We start from the raw sequence: 23,482 nt of genomic DNA, 5'->3' as shown, positions 1-23,482 counted from the left end.
GACAAAGTTTTTCCAAACATACATATGCAAATAACTCAGATGAAAACAAAATCGGTGAAAAAAAAGCTATTGTTAATTCATTCCAGTAGACTTGTTACTTCACTAGGTTTATCGTGCAAGTCATTCCCCAGTCCCACAGAAAATGAAGTAAGTCGATTTCAGGTGAGCACAGCATTGCAAAACCTAACACAATGTCCACCATGGGACCCAGATGCATTCGCTATAAACCGAAGGCTCATGCCTTTGAGCGATAGCTCCCAAGTAGGGCTGTTACGGGTGACCGTATTACCGCCACACCTGCCTCTGACCGCAGTCAAATTCCATGTGACCCTTTAGTCATGGTAATTAGGCTTCTCCAAACTCACGAGTGCTGCTGATTGTTAGTAGCCTACTAAACTTGCTAACTGCCTGGTAATAAGCACTCTATTGTCCCTCTAATCACTCTGACATCAATGCAAATATGTTCAAAAATCTAATCAAACACTGCACAACATTTCTTTAGGCTACGCAATTGCCTAAAAAGAGGATCTCATCAGCTTTCTAGAGGCTCTGCCTAATATTTATTTCTCAACATTCCCAATATTAAGCACATTGCTTCACTTTACAACAGGAGTATATCCTACCTGGCTGGCATGAAAATGAACCATGCGAAAAAGAGTCCTCCACTCGCCATTTAAGTTCATAGATGACATGTATTTTTTCCCCCTGCCCCTGTCCCGAGACAGGAGCATGAGAATGGTACATTCTAAATCAAAACTCATTTCACACACATAATTTAGTATATGTAAAGAGAGGATTAAATTAAGAACAGTCTGATGGGTGAAAATATTAACCTATCACTTGTGAATGTGTGCAGTAAGGCAAGAAAGAGCACATCCTTTTTTTTTTATTACTTCATGATACAAACCTAATCAAAAAGGTTTGTATCATAACTAAAGTGGCCAAATAACATCTTAAAATTAAGCACATTAAATCTGCTTTACAACCGGTGTGGAGCCTAACTGGCATACATAGGCAGCACGTATGTGAGTTTGGTGAAGATAATTTTCACCATAAAAATACACCTTTATATAATGCATTACATGCATAAATCACATTTGCGGTCACATTTGAGAAGTGTTTTCCTGCTTATGGATTGCATTTTGGAACATTCACACCTATAGCCTAATGCAGTGTGAGAATTGCTGCATTTACAAATGTGAAGTAGCCTAACAAGATTAAGATTAATGTTCAGATCTGTTGCGTCAGCCTCATTGCTTTTAAAGTTTTTTTGATGCGAGTGGTTGTATTAATTCGTGATCTATCACATCCCACAACTGTCCCAGAGTATGTTTGGAATATTTATCTTGCACAGAAGGACAAGTTGACCAATAGAATAGATCAACTTTTGTCCTATGGGAGATCTACTTAGGCTAGTGCGTTTGCTGTTCGTTATGCCTACTCATCTTGTTGGCTGACAAAAAGTTAAAACTGTCTATTTTACATCTTCAATACGCGCCTCTGATTTGTCCGTCTTCACTTGTAGCCTACTTCGGGGCTGAGACGCATGTGAGAAGGACCCGATCATATAACGGGCATTGGCTAATAATAATTGAGATATCAGAGAGCCATGTGAGTAAGAGGTGCGTCAGAGCACGACTGCCAGGAGAATTATAATTATAGTCAGGCACAACGGCCACATTGGCCGCAAATGGCATGATTTGTTTTAAAATGGCATTACGGCCACACAAGGGGGATGCCGTTAGGAAATTCAAGGCCTGGTGAGAATAATCAAGTGCTTGTCAAATTGTGAATAAGAGACTGATGAAGTGTGTGCAGCCTGCATAAGAAACAAAGCAGAACACTTGGATTTAATGAGACTTTAAAAAATCATTAGTCTCTTCATGCAGCCTAAAATCTAAACATATCACAACTAAAGATGCATAAATAACTAAATTAAGAGAGAACTGTTTCTTTGTTATGAATAGTGTTTCAAAAAAATATACTTTCTATATTTTATTCAGCCACGTTCAAATGTTTTCATACTATAAAATAATGCCACAGAATTCTAAGAAACTTATCTGCTAAATGAACTAGTGTAGCCCACAGCCATTTGGCGTAGCCAGATCAGAGTCTAACAAGGACAACTCAGAGTATGCTATTCTGTTCATCTGAAAAAGACTACATTTTCTTCATATGTTTCTTTAGACTGGTCTAAAATAAATAATGGATTTATTGTGATGGTGTAGGCTATATTAAATGTATTTATTAGTTGTGATTAAATGTAGATGTTCCAAAAGGTCTGCATCAGTGTCTTGTAGGCTGTGTGTGGAAGCCAGGAGATGCTAAAAGTGTTTATGTTAATTAATTGTAAATTACGGTGAGACCGGCAGTTATTTGCTCGACAATCACCGGCTGACAAAATACTACCAAGCATGGTTGGTAGATGCTTCCACATCACTCAAGATAGCTGTTGAGTGTCTCGTCTCTTGCGTTGCCTGAGAGTTAAAAGCCCCTGAAAGACCAAGGGATCGAACAGCATGAATATGGGCATTTGGGCTCAGGTTTGTTTTGGTTCAGAAAGGGAGAAGAGGCAGTTTGAACAAAAGGGTCAGCAGAAGAGACATGACAGAAAGTGTAGGGAGAAATAATGAGGGTTGAGATACAAAGTCGTGGGAAAGTTCTGTGGGGTCCCTAAGCGGTCTTCTTGACCACGTGGATGAAGTAGCAGGGGGCCTGGCTCTGGCCGGGGGTGTAGGTCTTGAAGTCGCCGTAGACACTGTGCTCACACTTCCCGTGGAAGGCTCCCGTCAGGATCTCTTTGAAGTTGTCAATACGGTGAGGGTAATAGGACAGGCGGAATTTGCTGCGGGAACACAGACACGAGGCATAAAAATGGGGGATCACACTTACTCTCCTAGCCAACGAACTAAATTAACAAATATAAAATTAAATTAAGATTTTAAACTTCAATGTAAAATAATACTGGACTAAATTATGAATTTGGTTGGAGGCAAGTAATCTCGTTTCCTGGGTGATTTATCTCACGTGGTATGTTACAAGTAAACTTTTACAAGTAAAAAATAGCCATTCAACATGTTTTCAAAAGAGAAAACAGAACATTGAGTTCCATTGCAAAGGTGTAAGGTTGTCAATATATTTGACCGCACCTTAATGTGCTCATGACAAGTTTTACAATGCATTATGAATACATCTTAATGATATAAGTAGTTGTACCTAAGTTCGGGGGAACTCTGTGGGCCCTCTGGCACCTGTACGGTGTAGTCCAGGGTGATCATGTGAGGCTTGTTGTCGACCCACAGCACAGAGGTGGTGATGTCCTGAGTAAGATCACTCTGAAAAATGACACACACACACACACACACACACAGGTTAGCCACAAAACAGTATGGATAAGGACATGCATACAGCATAATACAGAGGCATGGATGCAAACACTAGCATGTCAGAGAACTCATTACATTTTATTATGACTACAGTATATTGGTGTAAAATAGTACAGAAGACAACTGTAACCCTTCAGTGGCCAATATAGGGGCATAAACAGTGTTGATAGCAAGGTGGTACTGCTAACTAATCACGTAAAAATAAGGAAGCTTTTTCCGTAAGTGGGGGGAATTTGCTTAAGGACTGTTTACCTGGACGTATTCATAGGCTGCACTTTACCAGACTTTAAGAATGAGTGAGTAACTTTGAAAGCAAGTGCTTACATTTTTAAGCAGGCCTAAGAAATAAAAAAAATTGTAGATCCCAGTCTACTTCTATCAGGGCATCAAGTTCAATAAAATCTGCATCTACTTTCCTGGACTCTCTGAAATTGTTTTCTTTGCAAAGAACACAATATCCGACAGGCTTTTGGGAGATTTATGCCGAAAGCTCATCTGCTGGCCAGTTTTGGCAGGAATAGCATCCCCATAAATTACTGTGTCCGAATGAATTCTTCAAGCAGTAAATGCACTGATAGCACTCCCACATAGGCCAGTGGTTCTCAGCATACTTTAGGTTACTCAACCCCCAGTACCCCCTCATGTGATCCAGAGTGGCGAAGCGGTCTAAGGCACTGCATCCCAGGCTGTATCACAACCCGGCCGTGATTGGGAGTCCCATAGGGCGGCGCACAATTGGCTCAGCATCGTCCCGGTTAGGGCTTCGCCGAGCTAGGCCGTCATTGTTAAATAAGAATTAGTTCTTAACTGACTTGCCTAGTTAAATAAAATATGTGCAACTGATGCAGAGGCATTTATGATTCTTGAAGTACATCCTGTGGATAGGCCAGGTAACCCCCAGGGGTACTAGTATCCAAGGTTGAGAACCACCGACATAGGCTTTCACCGACCAAACACTTTACCTTTTAAAACCAGACAGCTTCAGTTTCTTGCACTTCATAATTCTCACGAAAAACTAAGTAACATTTCCTCATATTTTATATTTTCCTGCGCAACAAGGCTCGGCATAAACTGTGTTAAAATCAGAATGGCAATTTGGGCTAGTGATTGCGTAAGTGGTGCAATAGCACGTTACCTTGGGAACTATTCCAAGAGATATGTTTATTTTGAAGGGAGTGAAAGTTTACAGATATGATTCCCTTGGAATATTGCAGCTTTAGTATCACTGTTGTGATTATTATTGTTGTTTCCCCTTGCCATGCGGTCATTATACATACACACAGTACCAGTCAAAGATTTGGACATACCTACTCATTCAAGGGTTTTTCTTTATTTTTACTATTTTCTAAATTATAGAATAGTGATATAAAAATTAAATAACACATGGAATCATGTGGTAACCAGAAAAGTGTTAAACAAATCAAAACATATTTGAGATTCTTCAAAGTAAGCACCCTTTGCCTTCATGCCAAGCTGTCATCCTCTCCACCAGCTTCAGCTGGAATGCTTTTCCAACCATCTTGAACGACTTCCCACATATGCGGAGCACTCGTTGGCTGCTTTTCCTTCAATCTGCAGTCCAACTCATCCCAAACCATCTCAATTGGGTTGAGGCACTCCATCACTCTCATTGCTCAAATAGCCCTTACACAGCCTGGAGGTGTGTTGGGTCATTGTCCTGTTGAAAAACAAAAGATAGTCCCCACAATGCGCAAGCCAGATGGGACAGCGTATCACTGCAGAATGCTGTGGTAAGCATGCTGGTTAAGTGTGCCTTGAATTCCAAATTAGTGTCACAAGAAAAGCACTCTGACAACATCACACCTCCTCCATGATTCGCGGTGGGAACCACACATGGGGAGATCATCCGTTCACCTACTCTGCATCTCACACACGGTTGTTGGAACCAAAAATCTAACATTTGGACTCATCAGACCAAAGGACAGATTTCCACTGGTCTAAGTGGCCACTGCTCATGTTTCTTGGCCCAAGCAAGTCACTTCTTATTGGTGTGCTTTACTGGTGGTTTCTTTGCAGTAGTTCGACCATGAAGGCCTGATTCACAGTCTCTTCTGAACAGTTGATATTGAGATGTGTCTGTTAATTGAACTTTGAAGAATTTATTTGGGCTGAAAGCCGAGATGCAACTTATCCTCTGCACCAGCGGTAACTTGGTCTTCCTATCCTGTGGCGGTCCTCATGAGAGCCAGTTGCAACTGCACTTGAAGAAACTTTCAAAGTCTTTGAAATGAATTGACTGACCTTCATGTCTTAATGTAATGATAATTTCCCTTTGCTTATTTAAGCTGTTCACGCCATAATATGGACTAACAAATCGGGCTATCTTCTATATACCACCCCATATATTGTCACAAGGATTGTCTCAAACGCTGATGGTCTCAAATGCTGATTGTCTCAAACGCTCAAAAAGATAAGTCTTCATCGACCCTGCAAAGGCTCGACTCTGTCAATCATCACATTCTTATCAGCAGACTCCACAGCCTTGGTTTCTCAAATGACTGCCTCACCTGGTTCATCCATCTTCTCAGATAGAGTTCAGTGTGTCAAATCGGAGGGCCTGTTTGGACTTCTGGCAGTCCATGGGGTGCCACAGGGTTAAATTCTCGGGCCGACTCTTCTCTGTATACATCAATGAGGTCGCTCCTGCTGCTGGTGATTCTCTGATCCACCTCTACACAGACAACACCCATCTGTATACTTCTGGCCCATCTTTGGACAATTAACAAACCTTCATATGAGCTTCAATGCCATACAACACTCCTTCCGTGGCCTTCAACTGCTTTTAAATGCTAGTAAAACTCTTCAACCGATCGCTGCCCGCACGCGCCCACCTGTCTAGCATCACTTCTCTGGACGGTTCTGACTTAGAATATGTGGACAACTACAAATACCTATACAAATGATGTAAATGACCTAGGTATCGGGTTAGACTAAAAACTCTCCAGACTCTGATTAAGCATATCCAATCAAATTAAATCTAGAATTGCCGTCCTATTTCACAATAAAGCATACCTCACTCATGCTGCCAAACATACCCTCGTAAAACTGACTATCCTACCGATCCTTGAATTTGGCGATGTAATTTACAAAATAGCCTCCAACACTACTCAGTAAACTGGATAATAATAATACCCACCACTGTGACCTGTTTGCTCTTATTGGCTGGCCCTCGCTTCATATTCGTCACCAAACCCACTGGCTCCAGGTCATCTATAAGTCTTTGCTAGGTAAAGACCCGCCATATCTCAGCTCACTATAGCAGCATTCACCCATAGCACGTGCTCCAGCAGGTATTTTTCACTGGTCATCCCCAAAGCCAACTTCTCATTTGGCCGCCTTTCCTTCCATTTCTCTGCTGCCAAAGACTTGAACAAATTGCAAATGTCTTTCTTTTTTTAGTCACTGAGGCTGGAGACTCATATCTCCTTCACTAACTTTAAGCATCAGCTGTCAGAGCAGCTTACCAATCATTGCACCTGTACACAGCCCATCTGTAAATAACCCACCCAACTACCTCATCCCCACATTGTTTTTTGCTCCTTGACACCCCAGTATTTTTTACCTGCACATTCACCTTCTGCACATCTATCACTCCAGTGTTTAAGTGCTAAATTGTAATTATTTTGCCACTATGGCCTGTTTATTGCCTTACCTCCCTAGTCTTATTACATTTGCATACTGTATATAGACTTTTCTATTGTGTTATTGACTGTACATTTCCTTATTCCATGTGTAACTCTGTTGTTTGTGTCACACTGCTTTGCTTTATCTTGGCCAGGTCGCAGATGTAAATGAGAACTTGTTCTCAACTGGCCTACCCTGGTTAAGGAAAAAATCCCCCAAATTAACTTAAGGCACACCTGTTAATTGAAATGCATTTCCAGGTGACTACCTCATAAAGCTGGTTGAGATAATGTAAAGAGTTTGCAAAGCTGTCATCAATGCAAAGGGTGGCTACTTTGAAAAATCTACACTTTTTGATTACTCCATGATTCCATGTGTCATTTCATTGTAATTGTGAAGACATCAAAACTATGTAGAAAATAGTAAAAATAAAGAAAAACCCTGGAATGAGTAGGTGTGTCCAAACTTGACTGGTACTGAATATATATTTTATACACCGGATAGGTTCAGTGAAATGTGCGGTTTTACAGGGTCAGCCATAGTAGTACAGCACTCCTGGAGCAAATTAGGGTTAAGTGCTTTGCTCAAGGGCACAAACAGATTTTTCACCTTGACAGTGATACATGTCATCCCCTCCCAAAATGACAAATTAACTAAATAAAAGGGTAGGTAACTTGATAGATAGATTAGATGTAAGAACGGAATGGTTGGTCAGGACAGAGCGACAAACTAATATGATAATCAGATGGATTGACAATCACTGCTGATACTACAATACGTATGTGAATGCAACGTTTCTCAAACGTTTGTTTTTATTTAGTACCTTGTAGTAGATGTTCTTGCCCTGGGGCGCTCTGCCTGTCTCCAGAATATAGTCGTAGTTACGGTGGTCAATGATTAGGATGCCCCCTGGTCTCACCATGCTGGCGATATTCTGCAGGGCTAACTTCTGATCACTCTGGTCCCCTGGGATAGACAAACATCAATACATCTTAAACACAAAACAATCAATATACTATTACTGCCAAAAAATATATATACACACTGCTCAAAAAAATAAAGGGAACACTTAAACAACACAATGTAACTCCAAGTCAATCACACTTCTGTGAAATCAAACGGTCCACTTAGGAAGCAACACATGCTTCCTAAGCACATGCTGTTGTACAAATGGAATAGACAGCAGGTGGAAATTATAGGCAATTAGCAAGACACCCCCAATAAAGGAGTGGTTCTGCAGGTGGTAACCACAGACCACTTCCCAGTTCCTATGCTTCCTGGCTGATGTTTTGGTCACTTTTGAATGCTGGCGGTGCTTTCACTCTAGTGGTAACATGAGACGGAGTCTACAACCCACAAGTGGCTCAGGTAGTGCAGCTCATCCAGGATGGATCATCAATGCGAGCTGTGGCAAGAAGGTTTCCTGTGTCTGTCAGCATAGTGTCCAGAGCATGGAGGCGCTACCAGGAGACAGGCCAGTATATCATGAGACGTGGAGGAGGCCGTAGGAGGGCAACAACCCAGCAGCAGGACCACTACCTCCGACTTTGTGCAAGGAGGAGGACTGCCAGAGCCCTGCAAAATGACCTCCAGCAGGCCAGAAATGTGCATGTGTCTGCTCAAAAGGTCAGAAACAGACTCCATGAGGGTGGTACGAGGGCCCGACGTCCACAGGTGGGGGTTATGCTTACAGCCCAACACCGTGCAGGACGTTTGGCATTTGTCAGAGAACACAAAGATTGGCAAATTCGCCACTGTGCTCTTCACAGATGAAAGCAGGTTCACACTGAGCACGTGACAGAGTCTGGAGACGCCATGGAGAACGTTCTGCTGCCTGCAACATCCTCCAGCATGACCGGTTTGGCGATGGGTCAGTCATGGTGTGGGGTGGCATTTCTTTGGGGGGGCCGCACAGCCCTCCATGTGCTCGCTAGAGGTAGCCTGACCTCCAATAGGTACCGAGATGAGATCCTCAGACCCCTTGTGAGACCATATGCTGGTGCGGTTGGGCCTGGGTTCCTCCTAATGCAAGACAATGCTAGACCTCATGTGGCTGGAGTGTGTCAGCAGTTCCTGCAAGAGGAAGGCATTGATGCTATGGACTGGCCCGCCCTTCCCCAGACCTGAATCCAATTGAGCACATCTGGGACATCATGTATCGCTCCATCCACCAACGCCACGTTGCACCACAGACTGTCCAGGAGTTGGCAGATGCTTTAGTCCAGGTCTGGGAGGAGATCCCTCAGGAGACCATCCACCACCTCATCAGGAGCATGCCCAGGCGTTGTAGGGAGGTCATACAGGCACATGGAGGCCACACACACACGACTGACCCTCATTTTGACTTGTTTTAAGGACATTACATCAAAGTTGGATCAGCCTGTAGTGTGGTTTTCCACTTTAATTTTGTGTGTGACTCCAAATCCAGACCTCCATGGGTTGATAAATTTGATTTCCATTGATAGTTTGTGTGATTTTGTTGTCAGCACATTAAACTATGTAAAGAATAAAAAGTATTGAATATGAATATTTCATTCAGATCTAGGATGTGTCATTTTACTGTTCCCTTTATTTTTTTGACCTGTGTGTGTGTGTGTGTGTATGTATATTATCTTTCAAGACACTCAAGGACATCTTACATTAAAAGTAGGTCTCCATAAAATAAAAAAACAAGTGCATCAAATCAACAAAAAAAAATCCAGCATGATGGTGTTAAGGTGAGCCATGACTGGCCCTTCAAAGCACTTCATGGCTACCAACGCGAGTGCCACGGGGGGGGGGGGAATAATTTTGGCAGGTTATCTTCGCTTTCTTGGGCACAGGGACTATGGTGGTCTGTTCGAAACATGCATGTATTACAGACTCAGTTGAAAATGTCAGTTGGTCCACGCATGCTTTGAGAATAAGTCCTGGTAATGCATCTGGCACCGCGGCCTTGTGAATGTTGACCTGTTTAAAGTTCTTGCTCACATTGGCTACGGAGAGCGTGATCACAGTCGTCCGGGAACAGCTGGTGAGCTCATTCATACTTCAGTGTTTCTTGCCTCGAAGCCAGCATTAGAAGGCATTTAGCTTGTCTGGTAGGCTTGCGTCACTGGGTTTGTCTTTGTAGTCCATAATAGTTTGCAAGCCCTGCCACATCAGTCGAGCATTAGAGCCGGTGTAGTAGTATTCAATCTTAGTCCTGTACTGATGCTTTGCCTGTTTGATGGTTGGTCTGAGAGCAGAGCGGGATTTCTTATAAGCATCCAGAATAGTGTCCCGCTCCTTGAAAGCGGCAGCTCTATCCTTTAGCTTGGTGCGGATGTTGCCTGTAATCCATGGCTTCTGGTTGGGATATGTACGTACAGTCCCTGTGGGGACGACGTCATCGATGCACTTGTTGATGAAGCCAGCCTGCGCTAGCAAACAGTCCTGTAGCGTAGAATCCACGTCATCTGACCACTGGTACTTCCTGCTTACAAGCAAAAACTAAAGCAGGAATCAGGAGGATAGAATTCTGGTCAGATTTGCCAAATGGAGGGCGAGGGAGCCCTTTGTATGCATCTCTGTGTGGAGTAAAGGCGGTCTAGAGTTTTTTTTCTTCTAGTTACATATGTGACATGCTGGTAGAAATGTGGTAAAATAGATGCTTGTTTGCTTATGGCCTTATACAGCTCATGAGTGCCAGCATCTGTTTGTGGCGGTAAGTAAATGGCTACGAATAATATAGATGAGAACTCTTGGTAGATGGTGTGGTCTACAGCTTATCATGAGGTATTCTACCTCAGGCGAGCAATGCCTCGAGACTTCTTTAATATTAGACATCAGTGGTTTACCTCACCGGTGAAAGCATCTGACCATCCTCCCCTTTTCTTCACGTGGATGACAGGTATCTGGGCCTGATCTTGCCAAAGCAGGTTATCCTTTGCGTCAGACTCATTAAAGAAAAAGTATTTATCCAGTTTGAGGTGAGTAATGACTGTTCTGATGTCCAGAAGCTCTTTTCGGTCATAGGACGGTAGCAGCAACATAATGTACAAAATTAGATACAAACAGTGTGAAAAAAATAAAATAAAAATAGCAGTTGGTTAGGAGCCCGTAAAACAGACATCACCTCCAGTGCCATTATCAAAAGTACAATTTAAAATCAAAGGGCAAGACAATACAGGACAGATAAAAATAGGGAGGGGTTCGGTATAGGATACAAACCCGGTTTATGGTAAGGTATTAGGTTTAGGCGGTAGGTTTGGGAATAGGAAACGGACCTCGTTTAGGGTAAGGGTTTGGGGGGAACATAAGAAACTGTTAAGGCACTGAAGGAAGGGTAGAGAGAGTCAAACATGGACCATAGGCTATAGGCTTTCTTGAAGAGGTGTTTAAAAAAAAAAAAAGAGATGACTTATCTCTGCATGTCGTATGTGTGCATTACTTGTATACTGTTACTAGCACTTATACTGTTATAACGGAACTATCAATTATTACTTACAAGGTCAGATATCATCCCAGTCCTGCAAAGCTACACAACGTGCAGGCTTTCGTTCCAGCCCAACACAGAGAAGGCACAATAATAAAGTACCAAGAACTTCAAAGAGTGCACAAATAAGTTACTTGTGAGTCCAAAATCAGTTAGGTAATGACAATACTGGCTGCCTGCCCCTCACTCACCTTTGAAGTCTGGCAAGTGAGCGAAGGAGTTTCCCAGGCAGATGACTGCATCAAACCCATTCCCTGGCTTCTGCACATCTTCTGTAAGCGTCAGCCAGTTGGCCTCTTCGATCACTGGAGGAGGGTAAGGAAAAAGAGGAACAAAATTAAGAAATTATATTTAGGTCTAGAGTATTTTCTTTGACATCTTCCCTCCTAGTTTAATACGAATTAGGAAAGCTGAGGAATTGTGAGCTAAGCTTTAGCTCAGCAGGCTAACAAATAGAGATTTTAACGGCTAACCGTTAATCAGTTAACGGCCAAAAACACATTTTTACCGGTCATACTTATTGGTCTATAGGGTCATTTGCATAATTGTGTGGAGTTAAACTGCAGCGTGTGTATTTGTTAGTCATCATGCAGCTTATCATCACACACCCACAGCATACAGAGCCTACCACCTGTCAGACAGCACAAGAATAGCTCCTCAAAAAGTCTGTAGGCTACTGGAGTAAAACCTGGTTTTGTAAGCCTAGTTATTGCACAACAAATAACAATTCTCAAATTAAACTTTATGTCACATGCACTGAATACAACAGGTGTCTTTCACCTTACCGTGAAAGAACTCAACTCTTTCTTGAACTGCACTGCTTTAAAATGATAAATTAACACAATAAAATAAGAGGCCATATACGATTCTAAACGCAATCACGTGTTAACTTGAGACCACGATTAAAAAGGAGACATTTTAATTTCTGAACTCTGAATTAAAGCGCACCTCCCATTCACCATTCAGGTGTATAGGCTATAAACCTGCCTACCGTTGACTTTCAAAGTGTCACCCACCACCTTGCAATGTGATCTTGAAGTAGTAGAGTTGTTTGAAACCTGAATGTTTTACTTCACTTCAAATGAGGCATGTCTTACCTTGCGAAAATCCACCCGTAGAAATGTGGATGCAATTATTTTATAAGACTTCCTCGTGCCTTTAACAGCATTTCTCACCTGTTCTACATATCAATTTTCTTTCGTTGTCCAGAAGCCAAAAAGGCACAATCCTAGTCATAACCACAACGCATTATAGTTCTTGCTTTTAGATTCCCCCTTTCTGAGTTAACTGAGATGTTAATCTTGGTCACAACTGCTCGTATTAGGTTAAGAACGACGGCGTTCTACACAAATTGCCTTTTGGCAAATGTTTGAAAATTACATTTTATTAGCTGCTTCATTACAGGACTTGCATGTTCAATAATAGGCTATAGCCTTTTGAACAGTGAGACGATAGGCTTGCTATTGTTGCATGTTTCCATTAAGCTCTTAATGAAAAATGTCCAGTCCTTGTATGCATACTTAGTATCAGAAAGGAAGAGGCAAAGCGAGAAGTTTCACTTTCGCCAAAATCTGTCCAAAACAAACCCATATTATTTTGGGCATAAGCTTGTCGCCTACCCTCCTACCTTTGGCCGACTCCCATTGTTAGGGCGGAAACTTAAGCATCTCATCATTATATACAGATCTCTAATAGTATTTTCTGTTGGTCACATCATTTTACTGTTTGGAAAACATGTTACTGATGTTGACCGGTTAAATGAAGGTTAGTTAGTCAGTCAGGCGGCAGCAAAATTGACCGATATGTGCATGCCTAACAAAGCATTGTTGCGCACAGGAGAAGCAGATTTGAATCAGTCAGACACACCATCACTACTCACCCCACTGGTCAAAGGCACTCTCTTTTCTTCTCTCCCACCTTTCCTTCAGCGCGTACTTGAGCATTTTGTCGCTGGCGTCCACGCTCGTCATCTTAAATCCCTCCTCAACCAACATGATGGAGTCCACGCTGCAATAAATCAAAACCATTGGTGTTGGGTTTTGAACTAATTATTTGCTTATCTAACCTTCAAGGAGAAGTTCAGGTGTGGAAATTGTTGTAGAAACACATAACGATAAACATTCAGTAACATGGCAGTAACAAAACCACAGGCCTATACAAAGTTGCCTAGCTTTGTGCTAAACTAAGCTAGCGTCAGCCACCCAGTCCCTAAATGGTCCTAAGCTAAACTATCACTGCTTTTGTTGGGTGTGTCACTCAATTCAGTGTGTTGCTAAGGTTAAAGGCAAACAGTCTGGTTGATGAAAAATGGATAAAACACCTTACAAATTATTACCAATATGTACAGTGACCCATGCAACAGGTTTGTTAAAGCCAATGCTCATACATTTTAGTGGACAGCGAACACACTATAGAAACATTAGTGAATGGGGTGGACCTGTGCTCAAGCTTTTGCTGAGCTGGCAGTCTGTGTGCCAATTATTTCCATAGTAGACCATTGCGACACAAATCGAAAAAGCATTGGCAGTTAAATTAGTCACACTCACTGTATCATTGGTTGAGAAGAGGGATTTAGTACTCAGAGAGCAAGAGTATATAAGTAGATCAAATGACAAAACAACTAGATGGTTTGCTATGGCAGAACATTCCAAAAGCCCCAAATAGGATATAGCACGGACACTCCGAAATAATCCAGTTCCACCAGCCATGTTTACTTTGGGAGATACCAGGGCACACTTGCCAAACTCAAAAGGTCTACTGCACTACTCTGCCAGTATGTTCATATAACCATGGATTTCTCCTTGGAAATTAGGATAATTCTACAACTACCACACGGTTTGCTATGTGAATTAGGACACATGTTAGGGCCATAACTCAAATTAGCTCAGTAGAGGAGTACACCAGATAGTGACTACTGTACAAACCAACCGGATATCAAGTGTAGCAATGATACAATGATTAGGTTAACACATTGTCTGAACTTAGCCAGTGAAAATCTTTTCCAATTCATCTACTTACTAAATCATGGATACTATATACAACCCTGACACTTATGTAGGCTTTTGCATTGACGATCACGTCTTTGCCAATGAAATATGCCTTTGTTCCCAAGAATCTATGGTCTCTCCAACAATGGCGACATAACAGAATGCTGGATGAAAGAAGTTTACAATGTTTGGAAAAACATGTTGATGACTAGCAGCTTCCTAGATTATTTGACCTCCAAAAACAGATACACACTATCCGTGTGGAGGAAAACCAGTCAAAACACACCACTATCAGACCAATATTGGTGCAAAGCACAGAGTCACTTTTTCCTAGTACACACCCTTACAGAAGGTTTAGATGGGCTATTCCTTGGACTCTTCCAACTTGATGTGCTGGACAGCCTATTCCAACCTGCAACATGTACTTTTTTATGGGTGTGAGTCACGCCATCTGCCCAGCCAATCTGAAAACAGCTCCACATTTTACCCTTGCATGAGTGAACATTTGGTATGTGGCAAAACGTGTCACAAGCATTGAAGCGGTACAGCTAAAAGGAGCTGCTAAAAGTAAAGTAACTGCAGTGGACGGCAACCTGCTGTTGCTTTTTGGTTATTTTGGAGAACATCCGTTAGTCTTTTTAAGAGTTGGGTTTCATAACTTAAACGTGCAGGTAGTGCCTATAATTCTGTATTCTATGCCCTGAATAGGGACCCATAATGAAAACAAACATCTCTTCACAGGTAACAAGTTGGTCCATATTGTGTAAGAAAAAAAAGACACCAATTTACTATAATAAATCTAAATGTACGCTTTATGCCTTAAAGGTGTAATCCCAAAACTGCTGATAGGGTTATGATAGTGAGCACTAGAATGTATCAAGGTATGTAAACATGTATACCCTGCTTTCTGAAGTGACCCAATAGCAGCAGTTTGCAACTGAGCATGTGTTGGTATTATCTAGGGAAATAAATTTGACACATTGGGTTCCATTCAGTCTTTTGAGCTAATCCATATCCAAAACAAATCCAGTGTTGAGTAAATGTGGGAAAGGTTCATTTGGGTGAAATTCGTAAATTGCAGTTCAACGCTGAGCAGATTTCCTTAAATATGCCTACATTTCCGCAGAATAAATGTGCTTTTCATTCGTTGAAGGCGGTCCTATCTAGCCAATACACACGACGTTTATTTTGTGGAAGCGTAAAAAGCAGGTGGTAACTAATGGAATATTTCAGCAACTGCAACCAAGGCCTAGCCAAACGCTAGACACTAAAGAGACGATGTTACAAGCAATACGAACCACAAGTAAATCTGACAGGTTGGTTTAGAGCTCGATGTGTTATGTGCTTATTATAGGGATGTTTGCAGTGGCCTGCGATGGCCCACAAGCTGTTGTGTACGGATAAACGTACAGTTAAGAAATACTAGCTGTATCGGCGACATGCCTACCCTGTGCCGCAGGCAACATCCAGTATCCTTTGCACACCGTGCTGTTTTAGCAGGGACACCACCCAGCTTTTGTATTCTTCCGTTCTACTCCGCGTGTCTCCGATGTACAGCTGCCACACCTTTGCTGCTTTTCCGTCGGCATATTGATCAGGAAGCCCCACGGAAGCAACGCCGAGAGAACGCGTCCGAAACACACTGTCGACTGACATTCTGTATCTTCAGGAATCACACTGCTACTTTGTGCAGAACTATCAAATTCTAGACTAATGGAATATTTATGAAAATAGTGAGGCACGTATTATATATTGATATCCGTATTTTTTTTTTGGTCTAGCCTTTCTCCACCTAAATCTTAACGGTGTTATTATTATTTATACTAGCTAGAGATAAACTGGAAGCGAAACTTTAGCCCAATGAGACGCCTGTATACTCACGCCTTCTTTCTGATTGGACACGGCGTAGTCCTCACGTCAACATTGAGGAGTTCAATTAATGTCCGGGCATCTGCTGGTAAAGCGGGTTAGCATTGATTGCATTCTATTTTCAAATGCAAAAAGTAATTATTTTGATAAAAAAGGGTTTATCTGCCTTAATGAAAACAAGTTTGATAATGCGAAGATATATTTTATGGAAAAGAGATGTATTTTTATGAAGGAAACATAATTTTGCTTAAGTGGCTCAGATTACTGTTCGATTTGAAGATGCGCTCCTCACTCACCACTGTTCATATCGCGGGCCATATCCCGGTGCACTGCGGCACAGGTTAATAAAACTCCCTCAATCGTATGAGGTGATGAAACATGGATCAAAATTCTCCGCCCTAAATCTAGTATTTCATCAGTTGTATGAAAGTAAAACAGATGTTGATGGCGCTGAATGAAATGTGTGGTTAAGGCTGAATTTAAGTGAATTTAAGTGAAACATTTGAGTTAAACATTTATTTGTAGCCTATTATAGTTATAAGCAATTATCAATACAATTGTAATCAAGAACTGATGCTACAAAGTCCACAATACACAAACTATGTAGGCCTAACCACTATCAAACGTTTTCAATTACACCATTTGTCTATTTGATGTTTTTTTTATTAGTCTGCAAAAAATTACAGCACAACATTAAATTGTTTATGGGGCTGGTTCTCTACACACCCAACTGTCTGTAGGAAAGTAGACACCTCCTATGCTGATTGGCCAGTAGACTTCACCACAGACCCTCCACCCTCTGGTTCAGGCAGATCCGGTACTATCCGGGCCAGGGTAAAGGTTTGGGTAGGTTACTTTCTAAATGTAATCCGTTACCGTTAATAGTTACCTGTCCAAAATTTGTTTCTGTAATGTACCTTTTGGATTACTCAAACTCAGTAACGTATCTGATTACATTCAGTTACTTTTAGATGACTTTCTCCCTAACAAGAGGCATTAGAAGACACAAATGTATGTTACAATTTAATGACATCTATTGCAGAATAAATCAATGTTAAAGTTTACATAGCTGGCCATATATGGATGTTAAATAGTACTTTATGGGTTGGTTATGTAGTCTTCTTCTAACCCATAACTTTCTACTACATATAATATGATTAAATTACATCTTTACATTAATATTTGTATTTGTATTTAATAGGGATCCCCATTAGCTGCTGCCAAGGCAGCAGCTACTCTTCCTAATATGTTCCTGGGGTCCAAATATATCATATATAAAAAAAATATATATATATATAAAGTCCAAAAATGTATGTAGCAACCTCAGATTGCCCCTTTAAGTCTATCAACGTGTGAAAATTTGAGCATCTCTCCATTGACCTATGTATTTTTTCCAGCATGAATTAGATTGAGCAATAAAATTCCCACTTTTGTTACGTAGGCTGGGATCCGCACGATGCATCTTTTGCAAGAGCGCATTCTTCACTGGCTGTCCACTGGCTTCAAAAACAATGATTGATAGGCATCTTAAACTTCCTGAATTCAACCATTATGGGGTTCAAATACACATTTACATTTGTGAACAGCCATCCACAACAACCACAATCCGTAAGGCGCAAATAGCTAAATTAAAGAGCAGCAGTGAGATTCACATCAATGCGCTATGTAGATATCAATAATAAGTGATATCTGTATCGCCATAGACTACACCACAAATTGGATAATCTTTGGATGCTGACAGCTGTCGCACAATTGGAAGATATAGCTTGGACTGTAGCCCACAAAAGCCTATTCCTGCTCTTTTCCCGCGATCCATCAAACACATTTGGTGTGTCATCATAGTGGTCAATGACTTGTGGTCAGACTCACTCAAGTGGAACAAACTTGAACTTTCACCTTTTTTCAATGCTGATTTGAATGTTATTGAGAAAATAGAGAAGTGTCATATTTTATTTTTCTTCTTCCATAATTCTTAAATGGAAGAAGTTGGAAGTGTAACAGTTGTTAAAGTACTATGTGAATTTCACCAGGTTCATATAATCAATATGTTGTGTTGATTTGTTATGCATGCCTGCATCCTGGGAGAAGGGGAGTGTGTACTTACGTTTTGCCCTGCGTGCTCGTGCTCAAATCATTTTGATGCACTGAGAGAGGTAGGCACGCTTTTTCTGTATTCAGAAAAGTTTGATTCTTTTAAGTACAAAGTCATACACACAGTGTTTTGTAAATGAATAATGATGTATATTTCGAGGTTACTCATAAGTGGATGCTATTGTTAAGATGCACTTGTAATTGTACTTTTTAGGATGATATCAACATTCTAGCTAAGGTATTAGCAGGCTATTGTATGTGTGAACGATGGCTAGCTCCTCGAATGATCCCAGTCCCTCCTATTGTGCATCTGTTGTAGAAAGAGGCGACGATTCTCGAAACATATGTGCTCTACAAATGTTTTATTTCCTTTTGGATGCAGATGCAGGATGCAGAGAGTCAGTTCTGCTCGATTAAAACTACCTGATCTCCAAATTCCACGTTTATAGTCTCAATCAACCACACACAACGCAGAGTTACAGCGGTGCAGTATAGCACCGGCTACAGAAGCACCAAGATTCTTCATAGAGCTGGTCACCCGGCCAAACTGAGCATTTGGGGGAGAAGGGCCTTGGTCAGGGAGGTGACCAAGAACTCGATGGTCACTCTGACAGAGCTCCAGAGTTCCTCTGTGGAGATGGGAGAACCTTCCAGAAGGACAACCATCTCTGCAGCACTCCACCAATCAGGCCTTTATGGTAGAGTGCCCAGACGGAAGGCATTCCTCAGTAAAAGGCACATGATAGCTCACTTGGAGTTTGCCAAAAGGCAACTAAAGAAACTCAGACCATGTTGAAGCAAAGATTGAACTCTTTGGCCTGAATGCCAAGCGTCATGCCTGGAGGAAACCTGGCACCATCCCTACGGTGAAGCATGGTGGTGCCAGCATCATGCAGTGGGGAGGTTTTTCAGAGGTCAGGGACTGGTAGTCTAGTCAGGATCAAGGGAAAGATGATCGGAGCAAAGTACAGAGAGATCCTTGATGAAAACCTGCTCAAGACATCACACTGGAGTGAAGGTTCACCTTCCAACAGGAAAGCGATCCTGAGCACACAGCCAAGACATCACAGGTACGGCTTCGCGACAAGCCTCTGAATATCGTTGAGCGGCCCAGTCAGAGCCCGGACTTGAACCCGATCGAACATCTCTGGAGAGACCTTAAAAATAGGTGTACAGCAACGCTCCCCATCCAACCTGACAGAGTTTGAGAGGATCTGCAGAGAAGAATGGAAGAAACTTCCAAATACAGTTGTGCCAAGCTTGTAGCGTCAAACCCAAGAAGACTTGAGGCTGTTTTTGCTGACAAGGGTGATTTAACAAAGTACTGAGTATAGGGTCTGAATACTTATGAAAATGTGATATTTCCGCTTTTTTTTTTTTAGATACATTTGCAAACATTTCTAAAATCCTGTTTTTGCTTTGCCTGCTCAGCACACATTTGGGGGCAGTCCTGGTATGTACACTTACAGATGCATGTACACAACACACACGGGTGCATTGACATGTATGAACCCAAACACATACACCAGAATGCTTACAGTACGTTCTTAACTCTGTTACACTTATGACGTCACATTACATAGCCTACTCACAAACACACACAGTACAGTTTAGCACTGTACTATGACCAAACCATATAAATGTGTCCAGATACACACAACACTATACAGTGCTGCATTAGGAACACAAAGTACATACCCTCTTACCCCAATTATGGAGTGTTCCTTCATGTTCTAAATGTCCTTAAACACTTGCTTTTATTTGGTAAAGGCTTCAGTCCTTTTTCTTCTGGTGCTGCTATTGAGCCAACAGGGGTCCCTTAACTGGACAGAAATATTGGTATTTCATTTGACAGAAAGGTGAACACTTCCCCACACACAATCAGAAAGCAAACATTGTTTGCCTAAAACTATTAAGTATTCCTGTGGTTTTATAAGATATGTTCATATTCTATCACATACTCTATGTATACTTGAACTTAACTAGACTGTATCTACTACCTCAAGGCTTTGGGAGTAAAAGGCTGTTGAAGCACAGGCCAGTCCAACCTGCGAGAGTAGGCTGATGCAAGTTTCCTTTCCAGTTTTCATCAACCTGACTGAGCTGGAATCTTTGGCTTAGTTAGTCACCTTGTGTGTTTGTGTGTGTGTGTGTGTGGTGTGGTGTGTGTGAGAGAGAGATAATATGGCTATTGCTGGCAGGATCAAAAAGGCACTCAGCATTGACAGAAAACATATCAAATTAAATATTGTAATTGAATTTGGAAATGTAATATTCCCAGGTTTCGATGCAACACTCACAATGCAAATAGGAAGAATGAGAGGCAGTTAATTTCTTGTCATGTTCTTATTTTCCTGGCATATTCTCTTTTGCAAGTCTTTCTTTATTTTGTAGCTGATTATACAATTATAAAAAAATAAAAGGATGTCATATTGTGAGTCATTGTGTTATAGGCAGCATCAGAATGACTAGGCACTTTATTGCTGACGGCTCATGATTGATTTCTATTACTAATGTGCTACTAGAAGGTGTGGCTGTTTGCCTGCTAAGGAGCTTCTGATACAGTCATAAAAAACATGCCAAGATTTTGTTTTGTTTTGATAATCCATTTAAGATGGGGACTTAAAAAATATATACACTACCGTTCAAAAGTTTGGGGTCACTTAGAAATGTCCTTGTTTTTGAAAGAAACTAATTTTTTGTCCATTAAAATAACATAAAATGCATCAGAAATACAGTGTAGACATTGTTGTAAAGGAGTACTGTAGCTGGAAACAGAAGATTTTTAATGGAAAATCTACATAAGCGTACAGAGGCCCATTATCAGCAACATTCCCTCCTGTGTTCCAATAGCAGGTTATGTTAGCTAATCCAAGGTTATCATTTTAAAACGCTAATTGGTCATTAGAAAACCATTTTGCAATTATGTTAGCATAGCTGAAAACTGTTGTTCTGATGTAAGAAGCAATAAAATCATTTGTGGGTTTGATTACAGGCTCAAAATGGCCAGGAACAAAGACCTTTCTTCTGAAACCCTGTGAGAAATTGCCAAGAAACTGAAGATCTCATACAATGCTCTGTACTACTCCTTTCACAGAACAGCACAAACTTGCTCTAACCAAAATAGAAAGAGGAGTGTGAGGCCCCGGTGCACAACTGAGCAAGAGGATAAGTACATTAGGGTGTCTAATTTGAGAAATAGACGCCTCACAAGTCCTCAACTGGCAGCTTCATTAAATAGTACCTGCAAAACACCAGTCTCAAAGTCAACAGTGAAGAGGCGACTCTGGGACGCTGTCATTCTCGGCAGAGTTGCAAAGAAAAAGCCATATCTCAGACTGGCCAATAAAAAATTACGATGGGCAAAACAACACAGACACTGGACAGAGGAACTCTGCCTAGAAGGCCAGCATCCAGGTCGCCTCTTCACTATTGATGTTGAGGTGTTTTGAGAGTACTATTTCATGAAACTGCCAGTTGAGGACTTATGAGGTGTCTATTTCTCAAACTAGAAATAACAATCTAAAATAACAATATTTTGGAAATGATTTTGTTTTCAAATAATGTAAAATGAGCAAGAAAAAGGCCATTCTTGAACATGGGGTGAGACATTGTTACTAATTTGTAAATAAAGCCAGTTTGTTATTTAGAATGATTTATTTATGTTTTTAGAGGGAGAAAAACCAAAAACCTACAGTTATTTCACAGGTCTCCCAGTTGAGGCCAGCACAGGTATTGAACCAGCATCTGTAACAACACAGCTTGCAAAGCCATGCAGTGTCTTAAACCATCGCGCCACTCAGCTGCTGTGCAACATGGCTGGTCGGGAGTGGGGTACAGTACTACAGTAAGAGCAAAATAATCCTAACATCTGACTGGTGTCACACTTTCTCTCCATCCCTAGCAACACAGCTGATTAATCTAATTGTATTCTAAACTGAAGAACATTAGGTGATTATTAGAGTCAGGTGTGTTAGTTGGGGCTGGGGCCCTTGAGGACTGGATCAGGCCCTCGGGGACTGGAATTGCCCATCCATGGTCTAAAAGCTAGCTGCTAGCTTTACTCATAGGCAATCCTGGCACAGTTAGCCACTTTGCTAAGTACGACCAGGTCAGCAACATGATTATAGCTGGTAACAAATTATGTATCAGCATTCTTAACAGAAGACAAGGGACCGTTCTGATAATCAAAGTAACTAAATCACGTGTGTTTGAGTGACTGGTCAAGACAAGTAGCTCACAGAGTTTTTTTACCCTTTGAAATGTAGAATTACATTTATTGTGTTGAGAATTGGCATGCTGACTGCAGGAATGTCCACCAGACCAGTTGCCAGAGAATTTAATGTTCATTTCTCTACCACATTGTTTTAAAGAATTAGGCAGTACGTCCAACTGGCCTCAAAACCGCAGACCATGTGTAAAGAAACCAGCCCAGGACCACAAGATCCGGCTTCTCCACCTACCGGATGATCTGAGACCAGCCAACCAGACAGCTGATGAAACTGTGGGTTTGCACAATCAAATAATTTCTGCACAAACTGTCGGAAACCATCTCAGGGAAGCTCATCTGCGTGTTTGTCATCCTCACCAGGGCCTTGACTTGACTGTAGTTCGGCGTCGGGAAAATGTGGGGAAATGCTCACCTTCGATGGCCACTGGCATGCTGGAGAAGTGTGCTCTTCAGGGATGAATTCCAGTTTCAACTGTACCGGGCAGATGGCAGACTGGAATGTTGTCCCACTCTTCAATGTCTGTGTGAAGTTTCTGGATATTAGCGTTGTGTGGGCGAGGGGTTTGCTGATGTCAACGTTGTGAACAGAGTGCCCCATGGTGGCAGTGGGGTTATGGTATGGGCAGGCATAAACTATGGACAATAAATACAATTGCATTTTATCAATGTCAATTTGAATGCATAGAGAAGAGATACCGTGACGAGATCCTGAGGCCTATTGTCATTCCATTAATCTGCTGCCATCACCTCATGTTTCAGTATGATAATGCATGGCCCCATGCCCCAAGGATTTCTACACAATTCCTGGAAGCTGAAA

The 23,482-nt window shown here is 41.5% G+C and overlaps 1 protein-coding gene and 1 long non-coding RNA gene across 2 annotated transcripts; one reads left to right on the top strand and one right to left on the bottom strand.

Annotated features, from left to right (window-relative positions):
* Positions 1-2,278: 2,278 nt before the first annotated feature.
* Positions 2,279-16,303, bottom strand: gnmt (glycine N-methyltransferase). Its single transcript, XM_046349908.1, has 6 exons — positions 15,922-16,303; positions 13,367-13,494; positions 11,679-11,792; positions 7,855-7,997; positions 3,217-3,335; positions 2,279-2,845 (listed from the first exon to the last, which is right to left on the bottom strand). The coding sequence occupies exons 1-6, from the start codon at positions 16,128-16,130 to the stop codon at positions 2,674-2,676; spliced, it is 885 nt and encodes a 294-aa protein (XP_046205864.1). The 5' UTR covers positions 16,131-16,303; the 3' UTR covers positions 2,279-2,673.
* A 5,729-nt stretch (positions 16,304-22,032) lies between these two features.
* LOC124035336 lies at positions 22,033-23,168 on the top strand. Its single transcript, XR_006838723.1, has 3 exons — positions 22,033-22,281; positions 22,808-22,938; positions 23,026-23,168. It is a non-coding gene; the product is annotated as an uncharacterized LOC124035336 (long non-coding RNA).
* The last annotated feature ends 314 nt before the right edge of the window (positions 23,169-23,482 follow it).

Source organism: Oncorhynchus gorbuscha, linkage group LG05 (genome assembly GCF_021184085.1).
Source record: "Oncorhynchus gorbuscha isolate QuinsamMale2020 ecotype Even-year linkage group LG05, OgorEven_v1.0, whole genome shotgun sequence".
Classification (NCBI taxonomy): domain Eukaryota; kingdom Metazoa; phylum Chordata; class Actinopteri; order Salmoniformes; family Salmonidae; genus Oncorhynchus; species Oncorhynchus gorbuscha.
This window is presented reverse-complemented; position numbering and strand designations above follow the sequence as displayed.